Source organism: Lissotriton helveticus, chromosome 3_1 (genome assembly GCF_964261635.1).
Source record: "Lissotriton helveticus chromosome 3_1, aLisHel1.1, whole genome shotgun sequence".
NCBI classification, from domain to species: Eukaryota; Metazoa; Chordata; class Amphibia; order Caudata; family Salamandridae; genus Lissotriton; species Lissotriton helveticus.
In genome coordinates, this window is record NC_136061.1 from 1,540,269,121 (window position 1) to 1,540,296,093 (window position 26,973).

At 45.3% G+C, this 26,973-nt stretch overlaps 1 protein-coding gene across 2 annotated transcripts in view; it reads right to left on the reverse strand.

Moving 5' to 3' along the window:
* Positions 1–26,973, reverse strand: part of KMT2A (lysine methyltransferase 2A) — a 1,541,152-nt gene that overhangs the window by 1,232,025 nt on the left and 282,154 nt on the right. For both annotated transcript variants that reach the window (XM_078682247.1, XM_078682245.1), the window contains exon 6: positions 1,067–1,131. In XM_078682247.1, the coding sequence (XP_078538373.1) occupies positions 1,067–1,131 (65 nt within the window). The remainder of the gene's footprint in view (positions 1–1,066; positions 1,132–26,973) is intronic.

Genomic DNA, 26,973 nt, shown 5'->3' on the forward strand with positions numbered 1-26,973 from the left:
TTAATCTCTGAAACTACTGAACGGATTTAACCCAAATCACAAAAAGCACTGAACCAACATCTATCTTTCTACTACATTTGGTTTAATTCTGTTCAGCAGTTCGATCTATAGTCTTGTTCAAAAAATGAAAAATCCCCATAGACATAACATGGGAAAAAAAATATTCGCTCGGCCCCCCCCTTGACGGACCACCTCGAAACATTTAGCACAGCAGTTGAACCAAAATGGGGATGTATCTTAAACATTTCGCAAAGATCCATCACAAGGCACCAAAGTTATTGGCAAAACAAAAAAATGCTTTTCCTATGGAAACTTTGGTACTAACGACTCTACTGGCGAATGCCAGTAGTTAATGGATATTTATTCATCTTCAATGCACATCCAGGAATAGACAATGACACAGACCAACTAGGATGCTGTAGATAGTTTATTGGTGGTTGCACAAGTTCAACGTGATGAGTTTCTGCCACAGCAGCGGCCTTGATCACACATGTATATATAAATAATTGCTCCTACGACTGCCCACAAAATATCCTTAACATACATATATATTTGATATGTGCTCTGGGGTCCCCGCAAGTGGGCGGGACTGCTCAGTGCTTATGACTATTGATGAGTATCCCCTGTAGGGGAAGTTATGTTCCACAATCTTACACATATGCTCAGACATTCTACCATTCATAACTATCAGAGTAGCAAAGCTACAATGTTTTAAACTCATTTTTAAACGTTATGATGGATTTTCATATTTTTCCATTTAGTTTTTAAAAGATCAAAAATGTAAAGCACACATTTCCTCTACCTAGGCATATTGGGTTTCACTTTGGGTGTGTTGCTTGCCAGATCAAGCTAGTTCATATTTTTTTGAAATAAATAAATTGACATTTAAAAAAATATATATATTTTTTTAAATGTGGATTCTTGGTGCCAGGTCTTTTTTTTACACAAATCAACTTCAGCTACCCCACCACATTTCTTCTTAGAGGAAATGGGAAACTTTGAGAAGGACACTTCGACATGTACACACCATCAGTTTGCAGGCCCTCAGTCTCCCAGCATGCCTTACCTTTGGCTTGTTTCTGAAGATATGCTTTGGATGGCATCCACTGCAGATTCTGACATTTTCTCATCCTGTAAAGGAAAGACACATTGAAATTACATTTGAAAGCAAGATAAAATAATGAGCTACCTCGCACAAAATACACAATATATGTGTGTACATAATCTGCAATACCTGAAATAATAATGACCTTTGGATACTTGTCATTACACGTTTCCTAGCTCCATGATGGCTTCACTGTACCCAAAGATGTTTGGTACCAAACATTCCGTCTCAATAAACCCTCACAGATGCCAGTGTTAATTTATTACTAAATGCACACAGGAGTCCCTTTAGAGCGTCCCTTGAAACCCCACCAACAACTGGTTTGGTCTCGGACTGCCACCACCACATATTTCTGACTTCATGGGCTGAAAGCGAGCGCTCTCAGTGGCCGGGAAACAGAGTCTGCTCTGGGCAGAGGTGCTTCACATCTCCTCCAGGCCAGGATGCCTTTCCGTCGCGGGAAACTTCAATGGCGATGCCACCTTTGAAATGTAATCCAGGCAGCTACAGATAGTGGAGGATGCCAACCCTCATTTCCTGATCCATATTTAGCAGGAGGACAGGTGGGAAAATTAGTTAAACTAGGAGGTGTGCCCACATTCAACCAGCATCACTCCTCAGGTGGGACAGGTAAAGTGGTCACAACTGTTCCTGCATTCCTCCAACTTGGGAATGCAGGAATAAGCTTTTCAGGGCTAGGGTAGTGCCTCTTCTCACAGGAAGTTGTCACTTAAAGTGTTTAGACACCCTAAAGGTAGCTAGGCCATTGGCTACTATCTGTCACTCCCTTTAACACCCCTAAATTTAGTACTCCAGTGGCATCCTTGGACCCTAAATGGAGATTCGGCAGACTTCAATGGTGCATATTTGCACACCAAAGTGATTTATTTTGCGAACTTGAAAAATGTATATCTTAAAAAGTACTTACTGTAGAACGAAGTTCTTAGTCTGAAAAATTACATACAAATTGACGTTATTTTTGGAAATTGGTCTTGGAATTATTCTTGAGTGTGTGGCTCATTTATTGTACAGTGTACTTCGCTTTACTGCACCATATAGAGAGCCAGAGTCCTACAGATATCTAGAATCCGGGATGGATCCGCTCCTTCCTTTCTAGCAGAATGCAGCGGGTCAGACTCCCCCCTTTCCTCACGGACTCTACACCAACCACCTGCAGAGTACCCCAGGGGTCATCACTCAGCCCTACGCTCATCAACGTCTACATGGCTCCGCTCACCCCCATCGTCAGAACCTGCGGACTCCGCCTTGTGTCATACACAGACGACATCCAACGTATCCTCTCCCTATCCAACGAACCAAACACCGCCAGACAATTTTCGAGAAGGCATGGAAGCCGTCGCCAAATAGATGAAAGACAGCTGTGTTCAACTAAACACCAACAAAACATAAGTACTCCTTATGGGCCCACATCCCGGCGCCTAGAACGACACCTGGAGGCCCCCCGCCCTCGGAAGTCCACCTAGCCCCACGGACCACAAACACAACCTGGGAATCATCCTGGACTCCGAACTCAAAATGGACCACCAGATCAACCCTGTCTCGACCTCTTACTTCCACACCCTCCGCTTCCTACGCAAGACCTTCAAATGGATCCCCCTCAAACACAGAAAGACCGTCACTCAAGCCCTGGTCACCAGCAGACTCTACTACCGCAACGCACTCTACGCCGGATTAAACAAAAACCTCACACGCAAGCTACAAACATCCAGAACGCCGCCGCAAGACTGGTCCTCAACCTGCCAAGACACAGCTACATCTCCCAGCATCTGCACACACTCCACTGGCTCCCCATCGAAGCTAGAGTCACCTTCAATATGCTCACCCACACTCACAAGGCCCTTCACGACACCGGACCGGCATACCTGAACAGCCAACTCCAATTCCACGCACCCCAAAGGACCCTACGATCAGCCCAGCTCTCCTACGCCGCGGTCCCCCGCACCAGAAAGACCAGATCAGGCAGCCGCTCCTTCTCCTTCCTCGCGGCCAGAGCCAGGAACACCCTCCCTCTCCACCTCAGACAGACAAGACCTCTCCCCATCTTCACAAGAAAACTCAAAACCTGGCTCTTCGACAGACCCCTCTCCTTTATGGACTGTAACCTGCTAAACCCCCCTCCACCAGCACCTTGAGACCCTCACGCAAGAGTAGTAGCGCTTAAACATGTGATTGATTGATTGAGAATGTACATTAGGGCGCCGACACTGAGTCCTTTGTTCTGTTTTGGAACAGTTCCTTTTATTTGCATCAAAGGACACTTTGCTGTGTAGCATTTTTGGGTACTTGGCCTTCTACTCTCCTTTGAGATGTCCATGGATCGTTTTGGAATGTGCAGGTGCCCAAACTATGCCCTCAGAAGCCAGGACGGAAGGCTCAGGTTATTTGCTTCCCAGTGGTGAATACTGCCACATTGCATGTAGATGTGGTGTTTTGCCAGCAGTCTTTTTGCGTTTTCTTGCACCATCTCCACTAGATCTGAGAACCACATCTGTCTTGCCCACTATGGAGCAATTATGGTCAGCGTAATTATGGAGCCGTCTGGCACCGCCCTTGGATGTATGTCCTTTGAAAAATGTTTGTACTTCTCAGTTCTACGGGGTCACAGATTTCGCATATTGCTGACTCCTTAAAGGCCTCTCTTCCTTGATCCAGCACACTAGGGAGTATGGACAGGAACTGGCTCCTAGTTTGTTGAGGCAGTAGAGTTTCTAAGAGGAAACATGCCTTGGGCTTCTCCTCCTCCATTTTCACTCAAGAAGTCTGTGCCGCCTTATGTACGACCATGTTGTAGATCCCTATGTCGTCTGGCGGCGAGGGCCTCGAAGGGTAAGTGTCTACCCTTTCTTCCGGCGATTCAGCATAGAGATCTTGCCATTCCATGTCTTGTGTCTCCGAGGACGTCGAGTCCCGGTAGGATTGAAGATCTTCATTACCTTCTCCTGCAACATATTAGTCTTCGTCTCAGAGTTCCGACTTGTTCGGGCGTTTTTGGCGGTTCTGCGCCCTCGTCGTCCCTTTCGACTTCGACCCCGGGTTTCGGCGGGATGATGTATTGGCTCATCTTCTCGTCTAAGTCCTTTTTCCGCTGTAGGATGCTCGTCATTTCGTCCTCGAGCCTCCTCTTCCTCTCCATCTCCGCAGCATGTTCGGCATCGAGGGCTGGATCGCTTTTCTTCGGGGCTGTCAACGACGATGTTGGTCCTTCTTTTCTCGGTGCGGAGGTGTCCCTTTCGAGGGCAACCTTCAACGAACTTGGTTTTTCGAGGGCTTTCGACGATTGGGAGTCCATTTCGAAGGATCCGCTCGGCAGACTATCTCTGGTAGTTGTTGCTTTCGTAGACTGTTTCAGCGGCAGGGCTCCCTTTGAGGATTTCGCTTCACTTCTACAAGTGTCGCTCGGGGCTTTAGCTTCACCCTTTCGAGTGTTGCTTGAGTGTTTAGGGCTCGACGACTCCCTTACCTCCTTCGACGTCTTCTTATGGACCTTGATGACAGTGCAGTCCTCCGGTACTTCGGTGATGTTGTCCTCCTCTCCACTGGAGAGACACAAGTCTCGGAGCGAAGAGGGTGGCCCCTGGCCCTGCATGTTGTGGTTTGCCCTTCTCTGCCTCTCCCTTACTCTGAGGGTCTTGGGTGTAAACTCCGAGCAGGCGTTGCAGTCTTCGCTGTTGTGGTTGAGCGACAGGCAGAGGTTGCAGACTGGATGCTGATCTTTTTGAGCGTACTTATGGGGGCATTTGGTGCAAAACTTGAGCGGTATTTTGTCCATCCACGTGCTCAGGGAGCCCCCTCCGAGCGCATTCCCTGAACATCGAGGTTTTGGTCGTAAAACTTCTCCCACGTCGCTCCGGTTACCTGACCTGTAGTCTTGATTTTCGTCGATTTTCTTCGATTTTCCTTGATTTCTCTTCCAAAACTCTGGAACTCTTCGGCAACAATCCAGACCCAAAGGCGGAAAAAAGGATCTGAAGATGGCGACCAAAGGTGGGAGCTTCAGGACAAAGCGCGTCGACGTCACGAAGGACACCAAATGGTGGTATATCAACGCCCACCTGGGCCACGGGGAAAAAAAAAATTAAAAAAAGACTACAATCCCGGACCAACCACTAGATGGCAGAATAATGCAGAGCATATTGACTCCAGAAAGATTCATGCTGCAAACCTTCCTCTAAGGGATCAGAATGTAATTGTAGCCTGTGATATTGGGCAGCCCTATTGATTAGTTGCGCAAACGCAATATTGGCATCTGGCGATGATTGCCTGGATGGATAAAGGTCCGGGTCATTATGTGGGTCATGATCTATGCTGTAGTCACCCCAAGGGTCTACGTTGTGTGGGATGGTATGTGCGTTGTCATCATCCCCATCATCAGCGCCAAGACACCCCAGGGTATATGTTGCGCTTTATAAATGCCAATAAATAAAATAAATCCCCATCTGGATCTACATTCCCACCCCCATAAGTATGATCATCATCAAGTGTTTGAGATGAAAAAGTATGTTGTGGGGAATGTGGTGGAAAAATTAAGCGATTTGGATCAGCTGGAGGAGGAGAAGTGTTAGTACTGATTTCCTTTCGTTTTAAGGGTATTTAAAGTACTTCTGAAGTGTCCAGTTCCCTCTTTTTTGGAGGCTTTACGACTTATTTGCCAGTCTGTGGATCAATAAAAAGTTTTTTGTTTTGGATCTGAAAACTCAGGTAAAATGTCTTTTTTCTGTGCCGAAGATTTTGGGTCCTAATGTGGTGTCTTGGTCTCCTTAGGTTTTGTTATAGGAGTTTGTGGCTCCGAGAGTATTTTCAGCTCCTACAACTTTTTCCGCTCCGAAGATTTTTGTGGTTCCGATTGTTTGTCCTTGGTCTGTTTCGACACCAGTGGCTTCGGCGTCGAGGCGGTCTTCGGTGCCGACGAAGAAGGGTGTGGCACATCTTTGGTCTTGTGCTTCGGTGCCGAAGCTGACTTTTCGGCACCGGAAGGGGTCTGGCTCGAGCCAGAGCCAGAAGGCTTATCTTTAGGTTTCATAGCCGGGCCCAAGGGCGGGGCTTCCGAGTAATTTTGCTGGTTCCGACCCGAGGGTGAGGTTGTTACTGGAGCCTTAGGTTTGGGTTTTGGGAGAGGGCTTTCGGTACTCACGGACCGCTGTGTTTGGGCGACTGCCTCCTCTTCGTCATCGGAGTAGTCGGCCCTCGGAGACAGAGACGCCTTCTTCATCACCTTGTTGCACTAGCTGGACATTGGGATCTGATCCGAAGATGTTCGGAATCGAGCTGCTTCATGACCTCGAGCCAGACGATCACGGCTGGTTTTCTTCGGCCTGAACGATGCACAGGCCTCGCAGTTTCCGTCTTCGTGCTCCGGGGAGAGGCAGAGATTACAAACATTGTGCAAGTTCGTGTGTGGAAACTTAGCACCCCACCCGGGGCATTTTTGGAAAGGAGTCCTTTCCATTGACTGCAAGCGTAGTCGGCGTGGATAGGTCCAACGGCCCCCGTCGAAGATCGAGGTGGAGGAGTTTGTTTTTAAAGAGGAGCATCGAAAGGGTAAAGCGATCGAGAAGATACCGTCCAGTAGAGAGGGATTGTGCGTCGAAGGGGGGTTCGAAACCAACACCGACCCGGAGCACAGCAAATCACATCCGAACCCGATGGCGGGAAAAAAATCTGGAGATGAAGTTGATGCCCATGCGCACAATCGTCCTATGGAGGAGTCACCTACTTGTAACTACAAATGCTTCTTCCCGGACAAAAACAAAGGGCAAACATCTGATCCCAACACCAGATGTCGATCTATGCATAAGTATACATTCTACAGCTCATATGCCTCGAAACTGCTTGTTTAATAACCTCAGAAGGAATGACTGCAAGCCTACTACAATGGCCTGTGACTCCAGAAGGTTTATGAGGATTTCCTTCTACACCTTTGACATGAAGCTCTTGTGTGTGCCCCAACCTATCCGTGTTACACCTGTTGTCATGAGTATCCTTTTTGCAGAAGGTTGGAGGGAAAGGTCTACTTTGAGGTTTGATGGGACCCCCCCCCCCTTTCAAAGCATGGTTGTGTAGTGTTGTGACTTTCCCTAGGTCACTTTCTGAACCAGTCTATTGCTTCCACTGGTGATTTAGCTTTCGCTAAATAGGCCTCATCTTGATCATACCGAAAGGAATTATGCTGATGCAACTCAACAAGAGGCCGAAGAAGAATTTGTATACCCTGATGGGCACCGTTTGCTTGGAGCAAAATGCCTAGCCCATGCCTGCAGTTTTGTAACTATTACTTCCGATGGAAAGCCTTTCACAATTGTATTTCCGAAATTACCCTGGGGAATTGCCATCAAGTCACAAGATGAATGGAGGATTTCTCAGTATTCAGGATCTGTCCTAGTGCTTGAACTAAGTTGATAGAGGAGTCTGTGTGGGTACAAGCCTATTCCTTTGATGCAGATTTGACACGCTAATAGTCCAAATACAGACTTGCCTGGTGACCGGATCTTTGAAAAAAAGCCCCTACCTTCACAAGGTTATGCTGTAAATAACCAGGGCACAGACCTCAGATCAAATGGACGCCCTGAATTGACTGTGCTTTCCTGCAACTGAAAATTGTAGGTAGTGCCTGCAATTTCACGGTACAGGGTTGTGAAAATATTCATCATGAAGATTCAAAGGTGATGTTCCTGAAGCATCTGAAGGACTTCTTGGACAATTACCATTTGCAAGGACTTTCTTTTTTTCAGAAGGTACGAGTGCTGCATTGTGTGTGCTGAACATTTCGCGCTGTGTTAAATTAACTTGCTGCTCAGTTTTAGTTGCGGATATTTTTAATCAAACGCTGCTAATCCGTTCAAAAAGAAAAGTACATTTTGAATATGAATTGATTTATCTTGTACGCACACTTAGTCTCAGGAGCATTCTTCCGGGTTCCTGGTTGCTAGACCAGATATCCCGCTTTCCACCCATAGAACCTATCATTTCGGGAGGGGGAGGAGCTAATCACCGCACTTGACCTTGAAATGACGGCCGCACCGCGGCAGCGCCAAAGGCAAGCTCGTCTGCACCCGTCCATGGCCGGCTGGGGCCAGGGGCCAGGGGCCAGACTCCATGCCCAATTTTTTCGCTACTCTGCCAAGGAGCTGAAATCATTACAAGTTAGCAAGCCAATTGATACTATTACCCGTGCTAAACTCAAGAATGTGGAGATTCTGATATACAGAGATACTTACCCCAAAATGAACCCAAAGCCTCCCCGCCTGGAGGATCATATCAGACCAGAGAGTTCACCTGAATCTGCTACCCTCCAGCGTCAGGAGCAAAAGAGACTTACAGTCAGTTACTTGAAAACTCGCTCGCTGGTTAAACACCAGCTCGAAATCTTTCAGCTTCTAGATTCGGACAAACCAGATATACTTACCAAAACCTGGCTTACTGAAGGGTCTGCCCCTGACATTTTAGCAGCGGTCACTGACAGTTACTATATTCTTCTGGTTAAAAGGACTACGGGTAAAGCAAGGGGAGGGGTGGCGGCTATCATACATCAGAAATTACAGTTCACTACGCTAGCGATCTCAAGCCTACCCTCAGTTGAATGTTTATTTTAAAAATGTGAGTCTCCTCCGTCTCCCTTTATCTGTGCATTATTTTACAGACCCCCTTGTCATATGACAACATTCCCCCAGTCATTGGGTGAAATGATCTCCCATCTAGTCATTAACTATACAAAAAACCTAGTAATTGGAGATTTTAATTATTGGCCTAATGATGTTAGGGAGAGTACTAGTTCTGTTGAATTGACAGATCTACTATCTGGGACCAATTGTACCCAGCATGTGAATGCCGCTACTCATAAAAGGCCACATTATCGACCAAGTCTGGACAGCGAATCTGACGATTTTTAAGTTACTGATCTCTTTGTGCACTTGGTCAGACCACTATCTTATAACATTTACTCTCTTCAGTGTTCACTTAGCCAAGCCCCAACTGATAGGGAAGCGTATGGCAAGAAACTGGAGACGCGCTAACATAGGTGACCTCTGCACGCTTCTGGCTACCACAGCCCCATCAGAACAGTAGTCACTAAACAATCAAGCAGAAAGTATTAAATTGTTGCTTGAATCTGCCAGTGACAGTGTCGCCCCCCGTCAAGAAAACCAAGATTATGAGACCTCATGATAACGCTGGTTTTCGGACTATCTAAAATTATAGAAACTTGCCCTGCGTCAAGCAGAACGCAACAGGATATGACATTACTCCCCAGACAAAAAAAGATATATGCCTAACCCAGCTCAAGGAATACAAAACCTGCTATTTTACAAACTAAAGCGGACTATTTTTCTAACAAGATTTTGAACTCTGCTAATAAGTCTAAGGAAATCTTTTCTATAGTGGACAAACTATTAAAGCCAGATAGGAGAAGTGTGGCTCACTGGTTAGAGGCGGCAGACCCGTAAGCAGAGAACGGCCCGGGACCAGGGTTCGATTCCCGACGCGGCAGGGTTGTGGACCAGGGTCAGCGGACTCGATAATTCTCGCCTCGGTGCCTACTCTAGTCAGAAACCACACTCGGCAACTCTGGGCATCAGCTTGCCTCATCTTCACAACGGCCCCCCCAGACCGCCGGGGATGCTTGGTCGCACCTTAGAGATACCCATCAGGGACCATCTCTCAGGGTGAGCCAGGACGGGTTCCCCAGCGGTCGAAGCGTGGAGATACTCCTCCGGGAGTCGATTCCTAGCGCTATATAAACCCACAATTAAATTAAAATTAAATTAAATTAACTGCAAAACCTGCCCCGTCTCAAACTCTATGTGATTCTCTTAACTCCTACTTTATTGAAAAAAATGCAGCTATTAAGTCTAGCATTCCTACTAATACCTCCCCTACAATTCCTCCGCCCACATGTAGAAGGAATATGCTACTTACCAGTATGCATCTGTTCTTGGCATGTAGAGCTGCAGAGTTGTACACTTAGCAATAGTTCGCCACCTGGTGTTGGGCTCGGATGATTGCAGGTTGTTGTCTTCTTGGAAAAAGTCTTTGTAGTCACGAGATAGGTGACTCCTCCCTTGGACAATACTGCGCATGGTCATCGACTTCATCCTCAGATTGTTTTTCGCCATGATGGGAAATGATGGAGTTAGTAGAAGTAAAGAGATAGGATGTCCATGCGTGTGCATCTAAGTAAGATGAGTACTGGAACGGATACAAGTCCCGGGGAGGCGGGAGGGCGTGTACAACTATGCAGCTCTACATGCCAAGAACAGATGCATACTGGTAAGTAGCATATTCCGTTCGAGGCATATAAGCTGCAGATTGTACACTTAGCAACGATTGTACAGCAGTGTCTCCCCTAGCGGTGGTCGCTTGTATCCGTTGCAGCATAGAGAAATAGTGTTTTAAGGACAGCTTGGCCTACTGCAGCTTGCTGCTTGGCTTGCACATCAACACAATAGTTTTTAGTGAAGGTGTGTAGGGTAGACCATGTTGCTGCCTTGCATATGTCCTCTAGTGGTATGTTTCATAAGAAAGCCATAGAGGCTCCTAGTTTGCGAGTGGAGTGCGCTCTAGGAGGAATTGCTAGTGTACGTTTAGCATTTTGATAGCATATTTGTATACACTTTACAATCCAGCTGGCAATTCCCCCCTTAGAGATGGGGTTGCCTTTGTGTGGAGGAGAGAAAGATACAAATAATTGTTTTGTCTTTCTGAAGGTTTTAGTCCTATCTGTGTAGTAGAACAGGGCTCTTCTAACATCTATGGTGTGTAAAGCCCTTTCCGCAACAGAGTCTGGTTTTTGAAAAAACACTGGTAACTCTACTGATTGGTTAAGGTGAAAAGGAGTAATCACTTTTGGCAGGAATTTAGGATTGGGTCTAAGAACCACTTTGTTAGGGTGTATCTGAAAAAATGGTTCTTCTATTGTGAATGCTTGTATTTCACTAACTCTTCTGAGAGAGGTGATGGCAACAAGGAAGGCATTTTTCTATGTTAGGAATTGTAGTTCACACTTGTGTAAAGGCTCAAAAGGGGACCCATAAGCCTTAGGTTCCATACTGGTGCAGGTGGTAACCTAGGTGGGATTATTCGTTTTAATCCTTCCATAAATGCTTTTATTGCAGGTACTCTAAAGAGAGATAGATGCTGTCTATTTTGTAAATAGGCTGCAATTGCTGCTAGATGCAGTCGTACGGAAGAATAAGCCAAGTTGGACCTTTGTAGGTGTAGAAGGTAGCAAATAATATTTTGGATGGAAACATCCAATGGATCAATGTGATTGTTGTTACAGTATATTGCAAATATTTTCCACTTAGCAGCATAAGCATGCTCTAGTGGTGGGTCTTCTAGCTTCTTTAATTATATTCATACAGTCTGGTGGTACGTTTAAGTAGCCAAACTCTAAGACCTCAGGAGCCAGATCGCCAAATTCAGTTTGTTTGGTTCTGGGTGCCTTATTTCTCCATGGTTCTGTGTTAACAGGGATGGCGTGAGCCGTAATTTCTGATGTGGAACCAGTGAGAGATCTAGCAGCGTGGTGAACCATGGCTGTCGTGCCCATGTGGGGACCACTAGTATTAATTTGAGAGACTGTTGTCTAAGCTTGCGTACTACTAGTGGAATGAGTGGGAGAGGAGGAAAAGCGTACGCAAATCTGCCTGACCATTTCATCTATATTGCATTCCCCTCCGACCGTGGGTGTGGAAACCTGGCGGCGAAGGTTGGGCATTTTGCGTTTTCGTGGGTGGCAAACAGATCTATCTGTGGCTGCCCCCACCGTTGGAAAAATGGTTGGAGAACCTGTGGGTGCAACTCCCATTCGTGAATCTGTTGTGACTGACGACTCAACAGATCTGCTATCTGATTGTGAATTCCTGGGAGGTGTTCTACAGTCCGGTGTATGTTTTGAGGGATGGACCATCTCCAAATGTTCTGAGCAAGCTGGGACAGTTGCAGAGAGAGTGTTCCCCCCTGTTTTTGTATATAAAACATAGCTGTCATATTGTCTGTCCGGATTAGAACAGCTTTGTTTTGTACTTGTACTTGAAAAGTCTTGAGGGCTAGGAAAATCGCTAGCAACTCTAAATGATTGATCTGGAACAGTTTTTGTTGGCTGTTCCATTGGCCTTGAGTGGTATAGTGCAGGAGATGGGCTCCCCATCCTGTGAGGGATGCATCTGTTGTGAGCACTATTTGTGGAACAGGGTCTATGTACGGCCGTCCCTTTGTCAAGTTTTTGGTGTTCCACCATTGCAGAGAGCGATATGTACGGCTGTCCACCAACACCAGGTCTGTGAGCTGACCTTGAGCCTGATTCCACTGTTGTGCTAGACATTCTTGATGTGGGCGCATCTGCAGTCTTGCGTGAGGAACTATGAAGATGCAAGACGCCATCATGCCTATTAGTTTCATGAACACTCTGGCTTGAAGAGAGTGCTGGCATTGAAAAAGTGAGACTAAGCTCTGAATGCTTTGAATCCTGGCTTGACTGGGATACGCTAGAGCTGCCGATGTGTCTATGGTAGCTCCTAGATATTGGTGAACGTGCGAAGGCTCTAGGTGCGACTTCGTGTAGTTTATTGTAAACCCTAAGTCGTGTAATGTTTGTATTGTTTGTTTTGTGTGTTGTACACACTGGTTGAACGATCTTGCTTTTATGAGCCAGTCGTCGAGGTAAGGGAAGACATGTATCTGTTGTCTTTTGAGATGTGCTGCTACTACTGCTAAGCACTTTGTAAACACTGGTGGTGCTGTTGTGACCCCGAATGGAAGGACTTTGAACTGATAGTGTTGTCCTTGTATGACAAATCTTAGATACTTCCTGTGTGCAGGATGTATAGAACATGAAAATAGGCGTCCTTTAGGTCTAGTGTTGTAAGAAAGTCTCCCTATTCTAGTAATGGGAGTACTTATTGTAAAGTGATCATGTGAAAATGATCCGATTGAATGTAGTGGTTTAGGGGCCTGAGGTTGAGAATCGGTCTTAATGTCCGTCCTTTTTGGGTATTAGGAAATACAGGGAGTATACTCCTGTTCCTTGTTCCTGTAAGGGGACCACTTGAATAGCATCTTTTTGTAGAAGTGCTAGAACTTCCTGTTGAAGCAGAGTTATGTGTTCTGTGGACATTAGACGCTGCCTGGGTGGTATGTTTGGGGGGGTTGCTGTGAGTTCTAGGCAGTAACCATGTTGGATAATTTGTCTTACCCACCTGTCTGTTGTAATGGAATTCCAGACAGGTAGGAACTGTGATAGTCTGCCCCCCACAGGAGTGGAATGCTGTAGGGGAGGCAGAGGGAAGTCACTGTTTGGGAGTGGAAGAGGAGCGGTTGTTGTTATTACCTCTACCTCTTCCCTTATTGTTGTTGCCTCTGTACCCTCCTCTAAAGTAGCCTTTATTAGAGGGGGTTTGTGTATATGTTTTAAAAGATGATGTGTTATCTGCGCCGGTCTGCTTGGAGCCTCATCTATAAGAGGAGCGACGAAAAGAACTTCTAGTCTGGGTGGATTGTAATGCACCCATAGACTTAGCAGTGTCTGTGTCCTTCTTCATCTTCTCTAGTGTGTTATCTACTTCTGGCCCGAACAACTGGTTCTGATTGAAGGGCTGGTTCAGGATGGTAGTTTGTACCTCTGGTTTGAAACCTGAAATGCGTAACCATGCATGACGTCTGAGGATAACACTAGTGTTAACTGCTCTGGATGCTGTGTCAGCTACATCTAGTGCGCATTTAATTGAGGCATTAGATATTAATTTGCCTTATTGTAAGAGTTCTGCTGCCTGATCTTTGTATTGATCTGGTAGGTGTTCCATTATTTTTTCTAGTTGGTCGTAGTGAGCCCTATTGTAGCGTGAAAGTAAGGCTTGTGTGTTTGCTATGCGCCATATGTTTGTTGCTTGCGCAGCAATCCGTTTCCCTGACGCATCAATAATTTTTGATTCTTTGTCAGGCGGGGGGTGTCACCAGAAGTCTGGGGATTGGCTCTTTTACGTGCATTTGACACTACCAAAGAGTCTAATGGCAGATGTCCCTTAATGTAGACTGGATCAGCTGGTGCTGGTCTATACTTTTTCTCTATTCTGGGATTTAGTACCCCACACCTTACTGGACCTTTAAAAATCTCTGGAGCATGTTTAATGACCCCTTTGATCATAGGTAGTATTTGAGTAGACCTTTGTGACTGCTCAAAAGTGTCTAATAAGAAATCCTCCTCAATGGCATCAGAGTGCATTGGAACTCCGTGGTAAAGTGCAGCTCTGTTTAATAGATGATTGAACCCAATACTATCCTCTGGAGGGGAAGGTTTTGTTGGGTAGTACTGAGGATCAGGGATGTCTGGTGCATTATTTGGTGGGAAATTATATGCATCATCCTCTTTGGGATATTCTGGGTTGACATCTTCATCCTCATCTAAAGGGTATGTATGTGGCTCTGGTACATCATCCCCCCCCACCTAAGTCATACTCGTCGTCAGTGTGGTGTGATGATGCAGGAGAAGTTATAGGCTCAATACAAGGAGTGATAGGAGAGGGAGAAGGTGAAGGAGAGGAAGGGTGCATTGGAGAAGTTGCGCAATCTTTTTTGGCAGGAATCACAGTTGGAAGTGGTGGGTCTGCTGGTCTTTTTTTGAGAGGAATTGCTTCCACATGTCCAGTTTTTGCATTAATATAGACTTTTTTTCTGTTTGGGATCTGGTCTAAACAGATCTTCCTCTTCTATAATCTTCTTCGGCGTCGATTTCTTCGGTGCCGATAGTGGTTGTTTAGTGTTTTTTGCCTTAGGAGGAGTTATTGAGTCCTGTGGCAATTTCTTCGGTGCCGAAGGTGGTTTAGGCTTGTCTGTATCAGGCCTTGTAGTCTTTGGTACCGCTATTATAAGGTCCCTTTGATTTCTAGGGAAGTAACCTTTGGCTTGTTAAGGAAGGTTGGATCCGGCTCTCCTACTGACTGCTGTCCCCCTTACATATTACGGGAAGCTTTCCTCACCTGCCCGGACTCCCCTCTTTTTCTGCTGAACAACTCCCTTAAGCAGGGCATAGTCCCAAATATATTTAAAGATGCTGAAATTGTTCCAATCCTAAAGACTCCAGGCTCAGATCCTCTAGCCCTAACTATCGTCCCATCCCCCTGGCTCCCCTATTTAGGTAAAATTCAAGAAGCTCATGCAGCCAGTTGCCTCAGCTCTTATCGAATATTCCCACCATCTTGACCCTCAACAGGCAGGCTTTAGACCAGCACACTAAGATACAGTCAACCTTACGGTCAAGGACGAACTTAGAAGGGGGGCTGATAAGGGTATTACCCGGCCCTACTACTCCTTGATCTCTCGGCGGCTTTCGACATGGTAGACCATGAACTTTTGATTGACCGTGTCAGTAACTCTGGGATCCAGGACCTAGCTCTTAAATGGCTTTCATCCTTCCTTAGCAACCGCTCTCAAGCAGTTCGCCTCGCCAATATCTCTTCCACAAAAATGAAATTGACCTGCGGGGTACCCCAGGGTTCTTCTCTCCCATCACTCCTCTTTAATTTGTATCTATTACCCTTGACCCGCGCTCTCACAGAAAGGAAGGTTGGAACCTTCAATTATGCCGACAATCTCCAATTGATATTCGATATCTATCATTCGGCATTTTCTGTTGCCGAATGAGATTTATCAGTGAATGGATGAACAGTAACCATTTAAAACTAAACCCTGATAAAACGGAGCTGATACTAACGGGTGGGCCAGCCAACCCATGGAACTCCAACTTCTGGCCACCCCAATTGGGAAACCCTCCACTCCCACCATGTTCTATCAAAAGTCTGGGTATTATGATCAGCAATGACCGGTCTATGAAAGCCCAGATTTGGTTAGTGCTCTCCTCCAGTTTCTTGCAGTTGCAAAGGATCAGGAAGATCAGTAGATTTCTGACCATAGAAGCCCTGACCCTAGTCATCCTGGCTTTTGTAATCTCCTGCATTGATTATGCCAACTCACTTTATGTAGGTATCCCGGCATATCAATTAAATCGCCTACGGCTGGTGCAAAACCAAGCGGCCAGACTAATTTATCACCAACCCAAATGTTTCCATGCTAACATCTAATGAAAAGCCTACACTGGCTCCCAGTGGCAAAGTGCTGTGCATTTAAGCTGGGGTGTATCACCTTTAAAGCTCTTCATAGCAACAGTCTAGCATTTAAATCCTCTGGGATTCAGTGCTACGTCCCTTCTCGAGACCTCAGGTCCCCTCATCTGAATTTGTTGGGTCATCCTGTCTTTTAAACGTACGAAACATGGGAGACTAAGATTTCCGGTCTTAGCCCCTCAATTCTGGAACTCTTCCTGTGTAGATAAGATCAGCGACCTCTTACGCGCAGTTTAGGAAACAGTTAAAGACCTGGCTGTTCCGCAAGGCATACGGCTAATTTAACCCTCTCACTGCTGCAGCATTCCCTGGACTCCAGCGCCATGAAACCGTCCAGTGTACGTGCGCTTTACAAGTTCCTTTTACATAACATAGAAATGTATAAAAAATTTGAGGGTTCAGTACTTCCCTTATTGTCCTGAATTTGTTCTTGACCAGAAAAAGTGTAGTAAAATCTATAATTGATCTTTTTCTGTGGTACCTTCTTTACAGCTCCTTTAGGAGATGTAGAGTCTCTTCGCATATCTTGCAATAGTGCAGATGATATTCTTTTCTGGGCAGATGGGTCGGTAGTTTCTGTATAAATTCTAGACGGTAAACGCAATGCGCTATTTGAAGTTCCCAGCAATCTGATTGAGCTAGGAGTGAGGTTGGAATGCTTCCTTTGTTCTGAAAAAACTTTCTGCTCTAGTGTTTGCACGGACTTTTGCCTGAATAGTATGCTTGATCACACCCTGATTGTTATGGACGGTAATATGGTCTCCTTCGGCTGAGTTGGAAGACCCTTCCTCTCCGACCTTGAGATCTCCTAGAGCCACAAAAAGGGTGCAGACAGTGCATCTCCATTTTAAAGCTCCCGCGAAATGTGCCATGCCCGTACTGCAGGGCGCAGTATACATGTTTTCCAAATAAAGTTTGGTCCTCAAAAGGTATGTCCAAAATATGAGCCTGAACTTCTGGACAGAAGCAAGTTGACTGAAGTCATCGCTGCCTGCACTGAACTCTGCTGCCCCTACAAGGTGAGGGAAGCCAGCATTTGAAACCTCCAACGCTGCATCGATGATGCAGCTGGCAAATTTTCGCCTTCACTATTAATGTTCGGTAATGGCCGTAGCTGTTTCCTTTTTATCATCATGGATGTGATGGATAAGGGGTGAAATGTCATGCCATATCTGGAGATCAATTTGTTCCAGGAAGGCCAAGGCAAACCAATTACTTACCTACGGTAACCTCTTTCTGGTGGATACTAACAGCAGATTACTCGGGGTAGCATATCCCCTAGGAACTAGACTGGATTCCGAGAAATTTGAAGTGATACTACCACATGCTCCTAGGTGGCATCATGCGGTTCCGTATTGACGCCATACTGCTCCGAGAGTGGCCGGGCATAGCTGCATACATGCACCAGCACTATGTACAGATGTCGGTTTCTTATTTTACCCATCACACCCCTTCTAACATGGACCATGAACAATTGTTGATTACAGTGTGCTGAGTAACAAATTGGGACTTTTTAAGATGGTTAAAAAAAGAGACCACTCTACAAATCAGGAGGTGGGACACAGCAAGCTTACATAGGCTTTAAGTACACACACAGAAAATGTCAGGAACAAGTTAAGGTCACACTGTGTCATCACAAATGGATTGGGAGAAAATGTAAGTCAAATCTTTATTCTCATCACAGCAGCTGATCTGAACAAGGATGTTAGGTCCGGCAAACAGGAAAGCCAAAAGTGCCTTCAAATAACCTTTCATAGTGCCCACAGCAAGGCCTTGCTGAGCTAAAGACAAAAGCAAGCAGGATGCCTGAGTTTTGCCTGTGAGGGGTCAGTGCATCATGCATCACACTAGTTTAAACATCTGGCATTTATTAAATGGGTGTCATGAAAGGGTGTCTGGACAGGACATCTACCACTTAAGGCAGCAAATGGACTGCAAGTCAAATGCTGCCACTCAATCTCCAAGCATGGAGGTGGGGACTGCATCAATTTGGATAGAGCCCCCAGCCCTAATGCTGAAACATGGAATCCCTACGAAGTTCTAGCCTGATGGAAAGGTAGATCATGTTAATGAGTTCCAGGTATCACACACTTCTGGGACCACAAGGAAGAGTTTGGCCAGGTCCATCTTTATCTGCTGCAGAACTATTAGGAGGAGCGGTAGTGGTGAGACGATATACAGGGGCCCCTTGTTGCAATCCATCCGGAATGAGTCTTTCAACTTGAGGAAACTCCCAATATTTATTTATTTATTTAAAGAGTTTTTATATATATATATATCTATAGAGGCTGTCAAGTACTTTCTTGATAAGAGACCAGCTAAATTTGCCCTACATGGACAATTTCTGATTGAATGTCTAAGATTCTGCCTAACAAATAACATCTTTTTATTTCAGAATGAATTATTTAGGCAACTAAGTGGTACAGCGATGGGAACCTGCTTCGCCCCCAGCTACGCGAATCTTTTCGTCGGCTGGTGGGAGGAGCAGGTTGCTCTAGTAGGGGAAAACCTCAAATGGGCTGATCAGATTGTTGTCTGGCGTCGATACATCGACGACCTCTTCCTGGTGTGGAGGGGCTCCTCCACACAGGCTGAGGAATTTGTTGAAGCACTCAATACCAACAATTTGAACCTGAGATTTACATCAGAAATAAGCAAAAACGAAGTGCACTATCTTGATTTAAGAGTCTATGTACATCAGGGCAAATTAGAAACAAGCCTTTATCGAAAGTCAACAGCTGGCAATAGCATTTTGCACTATGAGAGTGGCCATTCTTCAAGTTTGATCCGTAGTATCCCCTACGGGGAGCTACTCAGAATACGACGAAATTGTTCTCTGGAGTCCGAATTCGTCAGAGCTGCACAAGACAGCATTGCTAGATTTCTAGCAAGAGGCTATGAACAATCTCTCCTCGATAACATCTATAGGAGAGTTCTGAGGATTCCAAGAAAAAATCTTTTCTCTCAGATGCCTCTCTCTGCTGAAGACACGGATTCCAAAACCAAATTCCGTCTGATAACCACCTTTTCTGACGAGGTTCCCCAATTAAGACATATTCTTATGAGGAACTGGCACATCTTGCAAACAGACCCTATTATAGGAAGTGATGTTCCAACTAAACCACTCATAACCTTTAGAAGGTCTAAGTCGATCAAAGATACGGTAGTGCAAAGCCATCTATTACCATTGCCACCGAAATCCACAAGAACTCTTAAAGAAATGAAGGGATTTTTCCCTTGTGGAAAATGTAAGGCTTGTGAAAACAGTAGAAGAACATCAACCTACAAGGTCCCAGGACTCAGTCAACCTAGACCGATAAATAAATTCATCACATGTACAACTCCTTTTGTGGTGTACTGTCTAGTTTGTCCCTGCGGTCTCCAGTACATCGGAAGTACTATGAACAACGTGAAACTCCAGATACTGGAACACCAAAGGGCAATCATGAATAAAGATGCAACCTACCCCGTTGCACGTCACTTTGCCGAAAAACACGGAAGTAACAGGGAATTACTACGTTACTTCGGCATTGATCATGTGCCCCAAAATCCCGGAGGTGGTGACAGATTACTCCGTCTCCGCAGACTTGAATCTAGATTCATAAAAGACTTGCAAACCAAGCAGCCTCAGGGATTAAATGTAGGAGAAGAAATGACGGTGCACCTTGGAAGATAAGTTATGATAGCTATCATTGATTACCCGTGATCATATTGATACTGGAATGAATTATGGAATCTTCATTTTTGAAATGTATGCACATTCAGGTATAAAGTTCCCTTTTCCTTTTCCATTTCCTCTTTCCCCTTTTCCCTCCCCTTTTTCCCTTCTCTTTCATTCACCTCACATTCTCCCCTACCATTCTATTTTCATCTGATAAACAAAAGAATTCTCCTTTTCCTGTGACTTAGCACCTAGGATGATAAAAGTTGTCTATACAAATAGAATAGGATACACGTAGACAATTTGCTGAATGATTACTAAAGTAATGTTGGAAGTACTGCTTTTATTGCACCTTTGAGATCATTGTTTTGTAAATACCATGCTGTGCTACTTTCACAGGTTAATGATCAGTTTATAATCAAATGAATGCTATGGGAGCTCTGCCGATCCATGGCTAGATTATGATTTGTCTCTATATTCTCCATACAGCGTGTTGCCATCTAATAACAGTGTTATTATTTTTTTTTTTCTTGGGTTATATATGCCAGACCAACGCCGATACACGGCGACCTTATATGTTTTCTGGCAGTGGTAAAAGCTAGTATGGGCACAAAGGCGAATAATCTGTGCATAAAAGAGCATTCTCTTTAAAAAAATGTAGATATAAAAAAATGTATATATGAGAGAATTAGTGTGTATTATTTGCACACATGTTCTTTGTAAATCATGTTTGCCTTTGTGTAATATGGCTGCCACAACTAACCCAACTTTTACGCTGTTTACATCCAAACATGCATTCATGCATTTCGCTAAGTCCGCTTTCTGTTTCTGTGAATATGTTACAAATAAGCGTCACAGACTATGTCGGCGACACTGAAGAAGGACCACTGTTCGAAACGCGTCTGTCATCTGCGCTGTGTGTTGAATAATAAAAAATCGTTTGCCTAACCTGGAGTGCTTTAACTCTCTTTCCGGGACGGGAGGGAGACTCAGGAGCTTTTATAGATATATATATATTTTTTTTTTTTATAGCATTTACAAGACTCAAGGGTGCAGACTGAGCCAAAATTATTTTAACTGTCTCTTAAAGCTCATAAAGGAGGGGTTAGCTCTGACATATACTGGGAGAGAATTCCAGATTCTGGAGGCATTGGCCGAGAAAGAGTGTGAAAGTGTTTTGTGTGTGTGTCTTTTAAGGGGATGAGAATGGCATTGGTGCTTCTCAGATGTCTCGTCTGGCCTTCCTTTATAATTTTGGTACTCAGGGAGGGTGATTTACCAGAGTGGAGGATTTTATGAGACAAGCAGTTTTGCAGCAGCAATGTTCTTCGATCAGTAGCCACTTTAGTTTCTTCAGGGAAGGGGAGATGCCTATTTTTTAGTTTCGATGACCAACTTTGCAGCTGCATTTAGTGTGGCTCTCAGGGAAGCCAAGTGTGATTTGCGGGTGCCTGTGAGGGTGGCATTCCTGTAATCCATCCCGGATATAACCAGTTCTTGAGTGGCAGTTTTTAGGTAATTCGGCGGGAGGAAGGTCTTAATTTTGTTCAGGAGTTTTAGTTTGTAGAAGACTACCTTCGCTGTATTCTTTATGTGTGCGTTCATCTTCAAGCTTGGGGCCAGGGTGATCCCCATAGATTCTGCAGAGACAGCTTGCGGTTAATTTCAATATTATTTTGACATTCTTGGACCGGGGTGGGTCTGTCTGCGGTTGGACAAAAGATGACTTCAGTCTTGTCTTGGTTGAGTTTAAGGTGGTTGAGTATTAGCTGGTTTTGAACTTTTCGGGGTGTGGCGTTTAAGCGGCGTACGTCATCCAGTGAGGAGATTTCCATGTATAGCTGAATGTCATCTGCATAAAGGTGGTTGGCGATGTTTGCTTGTCTTAGTGTTTCAGTGAGGGGCTCCACGTAGCTATTAAAGAGTGTAGAGAGGATTGAGCCTTTGAGGATTTTACCTCTTGTGTGAATCCGGAAGTCATGCATATCGCCTGAGCATTGTGCCAGTGTTCATTTTCCTGTTGGCTGTGTCAACAGCATGCAGTGATTTTAGGCCCATTCTGATGAATGCCTTCCCCTCCTCTATGATAGGTTTATGCCCTCTTTTTACTGTTCAGCGAGGTGCTGCATTACCTCTCCTATTGCCTCCCATTGCTGGTGGCTAGATCTTTGAAAGAAAGCGCTGGGAGCTAGTTATGTCCCATTTTGTTGCTGCAGCCCTCTCAAAATCCCTCCACACCATCTCTACTATCATACACTCTCTATGGGATAGTGGTCCTGTGGACAACAGTGTGTTCCTCTCTTCCAGCCCGCTGTCAATAATTTTCTGGCAATCTTCTGATAAGTTTCTTGAAAGATGTAGTTTTTTAATCCGAAGTACAAGTTCTCCTCCTCTTGGAGACTTCAAGTATGAATTTACCTATGCTGCCAACCATTATTAACAAAGGAAGAGAAGTTTTCAAGCACCCAGCATTTTACAAGGCCATTAAGCAGAGGATAGATAAAAAAGGAATATGCTACTTACCAGTATGCATCTGTTCTTGGCATGTAGGGCTGATGACATTCATATCTTGTGCATAGATCGCTGTCTAGTGTTGGGTCCGGATGATTGCACCTTGTTGTCCTGGAAGCCTTCGAAGTATCACGAGATAGGCGATTCCTCCCCTGGACTACAGTGCGCATGGGCATCTTCTCCATCCTCAGATTGTTTTTCGCCATTGTGGCAAAGATGGAGTATAGAAAAGTAAGAGATGGCCCTGTAAATGTATGTAGAAAAGTACTGCAGCTGTGACAGGCACTGGGGAGGAGGGTGGGCGATATGAATGTCAGCAGCCCTACATGCCGCCAGGAACAGATGCATACTGGTAAGTAGCATATTCCGTTCGAGGCATGTGGGCTGCTGAATTCATATCTTGTGCATAGACTGTATAGCAGTATCTCCTCTAGCGGTGGTCACCTGTACCAGCTGCAGCAGTTTGAAAAAGAGTTTTAAGGACAGCCTGGCCTACAGTAGCTTGCTGCTTTGCTTGCACGTCTACACAGAAGTGTTTGGTGAAAGTGTGTATTGTAGACCATGTAGCTGCCTTACATGTCTTCTAGTAGAATGTTTCCTAGGAATGCCATGGATGTCCCCATTTTACGCGTTGAGTGTGCTTTTGGGGGAATTGTTAGAGTGCGTTTAGCTTTTTGATAGCATATTTGAATGCATTTAACTATCCATCTGGCTATTCCTGCTTTTGAAATCGGATTTCCTTTATGTTGTGGAGCGAAAGCAACAAACAGTTGCTTTGTTTTTTGAATGATTTGGTTCTGTCAACGTAATATAGCAGAGACCTTTTTACATCAAGTGTGTGTAGGGCTCTCTCAGCCACTGACTGCGGGTTTTGGAAGAAAACGGGCAATTCTATTGACTGATTGATATGGAAAGAGGATATAACTTTTGGCATAAACTTAGGATTAGTACGAAGCACTACCTTATTGTTGTGTATTTGCATGAAAGGTTCTTGAATGGTTAATGCCTGTAGCTCACTCGCTCTACTGAGAGAGGTAATGGCAATTAGAAATGCCACCTTCCAGGTTAAGAATTGTAATTCACACGAATGAAGTGGTTCGAAAGGTGGCCCCATAAGTCTGGTAAGTACAACATTTAAGTTCCAGACTGGTGAAGGTGGATGTTTTGGAGGGATGATTCTTATTAGACCTTCCATAAAAGCTTTGATAGGTGGTATTCTGAACAGGGACACGTGTTGTCTGTTCTGGAGATATGCTGCTATAGCAGCAAGGTGTAGCCTAATGGAAGGGTATGCGAGATTGCATCTTTGAAGATGTAGTAAGTAACAGTTTATGTTTTGGATAGAGGCATCTAATGGATTGATTTGGTTATTATTGCAATAAATTACAGATCTTTTCCATTTAGCTGCGTAGCTGGCTCTAGTAGTTGGGCGCCTTGCTTCCTTGATAATGTTCATGCAGTCTGGAGGCAAGTTAAGATATCCGAATTCTAAGACCTCAGGAGCCAGATCGCAAGGTTCATCTGATTGGGATCTGGGTGACTGATTTCGCCATAGTTCTGAGTTAGTAGCTGTGGCGATAGGTGCAGTCTTTGATGGGGAACTACTGACAGTTCTAGGAGTGTTGTGTACCATGGTTGTCTTGCCCATGTGGCAGCAACCAGGATCATTGTGAGAGATTGTTGCCTTAGTTTGCGTGCCACTAATGGAATCAGTGGGGTTGGCGAAAAAGCGTACGCAAATCTGCCTGACCAGTTCATCCATATCGCATTGCCTTGTGACAACGGGTGTGGGAACCTGGCGGCAAAGGACTGGCATTTTGAGTTTTCTTTGGTGGCGAACAGATCTATTTCTGGATGTCCCCACTTTTGGAAGAATGGTTGGAGGACTTGAGGGTGAATCTCCCATTCGTGTATCTGTTGGCTGTGTCTGCTTAGCAGATCTGCAATTTGATTCTTTCCCTGGTAGGTGTTCGGCTAGGAGAAAGATGTTTTTTGGGATAACCCACCTCCATATGCTCTGTGCTAAGTGAGACAGCTGTGGGGAGTGTGTCCCTCCTTGTTTCTGGATGTAGTACATGGCTGTCATGTTGTCCGTCCGGATCAACACAGCCTTGTTCAAATATTTTTGGAAAGATTATATTGCTAAAAATATTGCTAGCAATTCTAAGTGGTTTATATGCAGTGTCTTTTGCTTGAGTGTCCAGAGCCCTTGGACTGTGTATTGAAGTAGGTGGGCTCCCCAACCTGTCAGTGATACGTCCGCTGTTAATATTACTTGTGGAACTGGCTCTTGGAACAGTCGCCCCTTGGAAAGGTTTTGTGGGTTCCACCACTGCAGAGAGTTGTAAGTGCGACTGTTGACCAACACTAGGTCTTTTAGTTGTCCTTGAGCTTGGTTCCACTGTTGCGCTAAGCATTCTTGTAATGGACGCATGTGAAGCCGGGTATGAGGGACAATGAATATGCAGGAGGCCATCATGCCTATCAGCTGCATGAACACTTGAGCTGGCAGGGAGTGTTGTGGTTGAAATCTTTGAATGAGCGACTGCATGCTGGCAATTCTGGCTGGATTTGGATAAGCCTTTGCCAGCAGTGTATTTAATGTTGCTCCCAGATATTGTTGTATGTTGGAGGGTTGCAGATGTGATTTTGGGTAATTGATAGGGAATCCTAGACTGTGCAGTAACTGGATTGTCTGAGAGGTATGGTTTGCACACTGTGTATGATTTGGCTTTTATGAGCCAATCGTCTAGATATGGAAACACGTGTATGTGTTGCCTTCGGAGGAGTGCTGCTACCACTGCTAGGCATTTTGTAAAAACCCTTGGTGCTGTAGTTACCCCGAAGGGGAGAACTTTGAATTGGTAGTGTTGACCTTCTATTGTGAACCTCAGATATTTTCTGTGAGCTGGGTGTATAGGTATGTGAAAGTATGCATCTTTTAGGTCTAATGTAGCAAGGAAGTCGCCTTGCTGGAGTAACAGAAGTACCTGTTGTAGAGTGACCATATGGAAATGCTCAGAGTATGTATTGGTTTAGAGGTCTAAGATCCAGTATCGGTCTGAGGGATCCGTCATTTTTGGGGATTAGGAAGTAAAGAGAGTATACTCCTGTCCCCTGGTGTTGAAAAGGGGACTCGCTCTATGGCACCTTTTTCTAGCATGGATGTGACCTCCTGTTGCAACAGCGTGATGTGCTCTTTGGACATTGGACGGTGTCTGGGTGGTATGTTGGGTGGAGTAGAAGTGAGTTCCAGGCAGTAACCATACTGGATAATTTGTCTTACCCACCTGTCTGTGGTAATGTTGTTCCAGACTGGTAGGAATTGTGTTAGTCTGCCTCCGACCAGTGTTAAGTGGTCTGGAGGGAGGGTGAACAAGTCACTGTTTGTTGGCGGCTGAGGCTCTGGTGTTGTTGCCGCCCCGTCCTCTGCCCTTGTTATTATTTCCTCTATAACCTCCTCTGTTGGAGCCTTTATTAAAAGTGCTCTGGGTGTTACTTTTGAATGTAGAGGACGTTTGGGAAGTGTTGCCTCTCCCTGAGCCCCTGAAGGAGAAGCGACGAAAGGAACTTCTGGATTGCTGAAACTGAAGTGCGCCCATAGACTTAGCAGTGTCTGTGTCTTTTTTCATTTTTTCCAAGATTGTATCTACTGCAGGGCCAAACAAGAAATCTTGGTTAACTGGTTGGTTTAGGATGGTTGATTGCACTTCATTTTTGAAGCCGGAAATGCGGAGCCACACATGCCGGCGTATTAAGACGCTTGTGTTGATGGACCTAGCTGCTGTGTCAGCTGCGTCAAGTGCACATTTAATGGAAGCATTTGTGATAAACTTGCCTTCTTGTAGGAGGTCATTAGCTTTAGCTTTGAACAGTTCTGGTAGGTGTTGTAATAAACCCTCCAGTTGGTCGTAATGTGCTCTATCATAGCGTGCTACTAGGGCTTGTGTGTTTGCAATTCTCCAGGAGTTTGCTGCCTGGGAGGCTACGCTTTTGCCTGAAGCTTCTAGTATCTTGGACTCCTTGTCAGGAGGGAGAGCAACTCCTGTTTGTGAAGTAGCTCGCTTTCGAGCGTTTGAAACTACTAGTGAGTCCAGTGGCAATTGTGACCTAATATAAGTAGGGTCTGCAGGGGCAGATTTATATATTTTTTTCTCTATCCTAGGGTTGAGGACACGCGCTCTGGCCGGATCTTTAAATATGTCAGGTGCGTGTTTTAGTACCCCTTTCAACATAGGAAGTGTACGTACACTTTATTTTGATGTAGGAAAAGTGTCAAAAAGAAAGTCCTCGGGGGCGTGGCTTGGCGAGCGGCAATGGCGGTCGCAGCTTGTTAGAGCTCCCGCTTGCCGCGACTTATCCGATCATTTATCCTGATCCCCGAACCTTTCTATCACTCCCAAAGTGAGGAGACCACTGCTGCGGGTGCCTGCGGTCCTCCGGTGGGGGCGGCGGAGTCCCGGGTGTCTGGATCGCAGCGGAGGGACGGCGAGAGGCGTGCGGCCTGGTGCTCCCCTGGGAAGCAGGGGACTCGATTTTGGAGCACCCGAGGCCAAGGATACCAG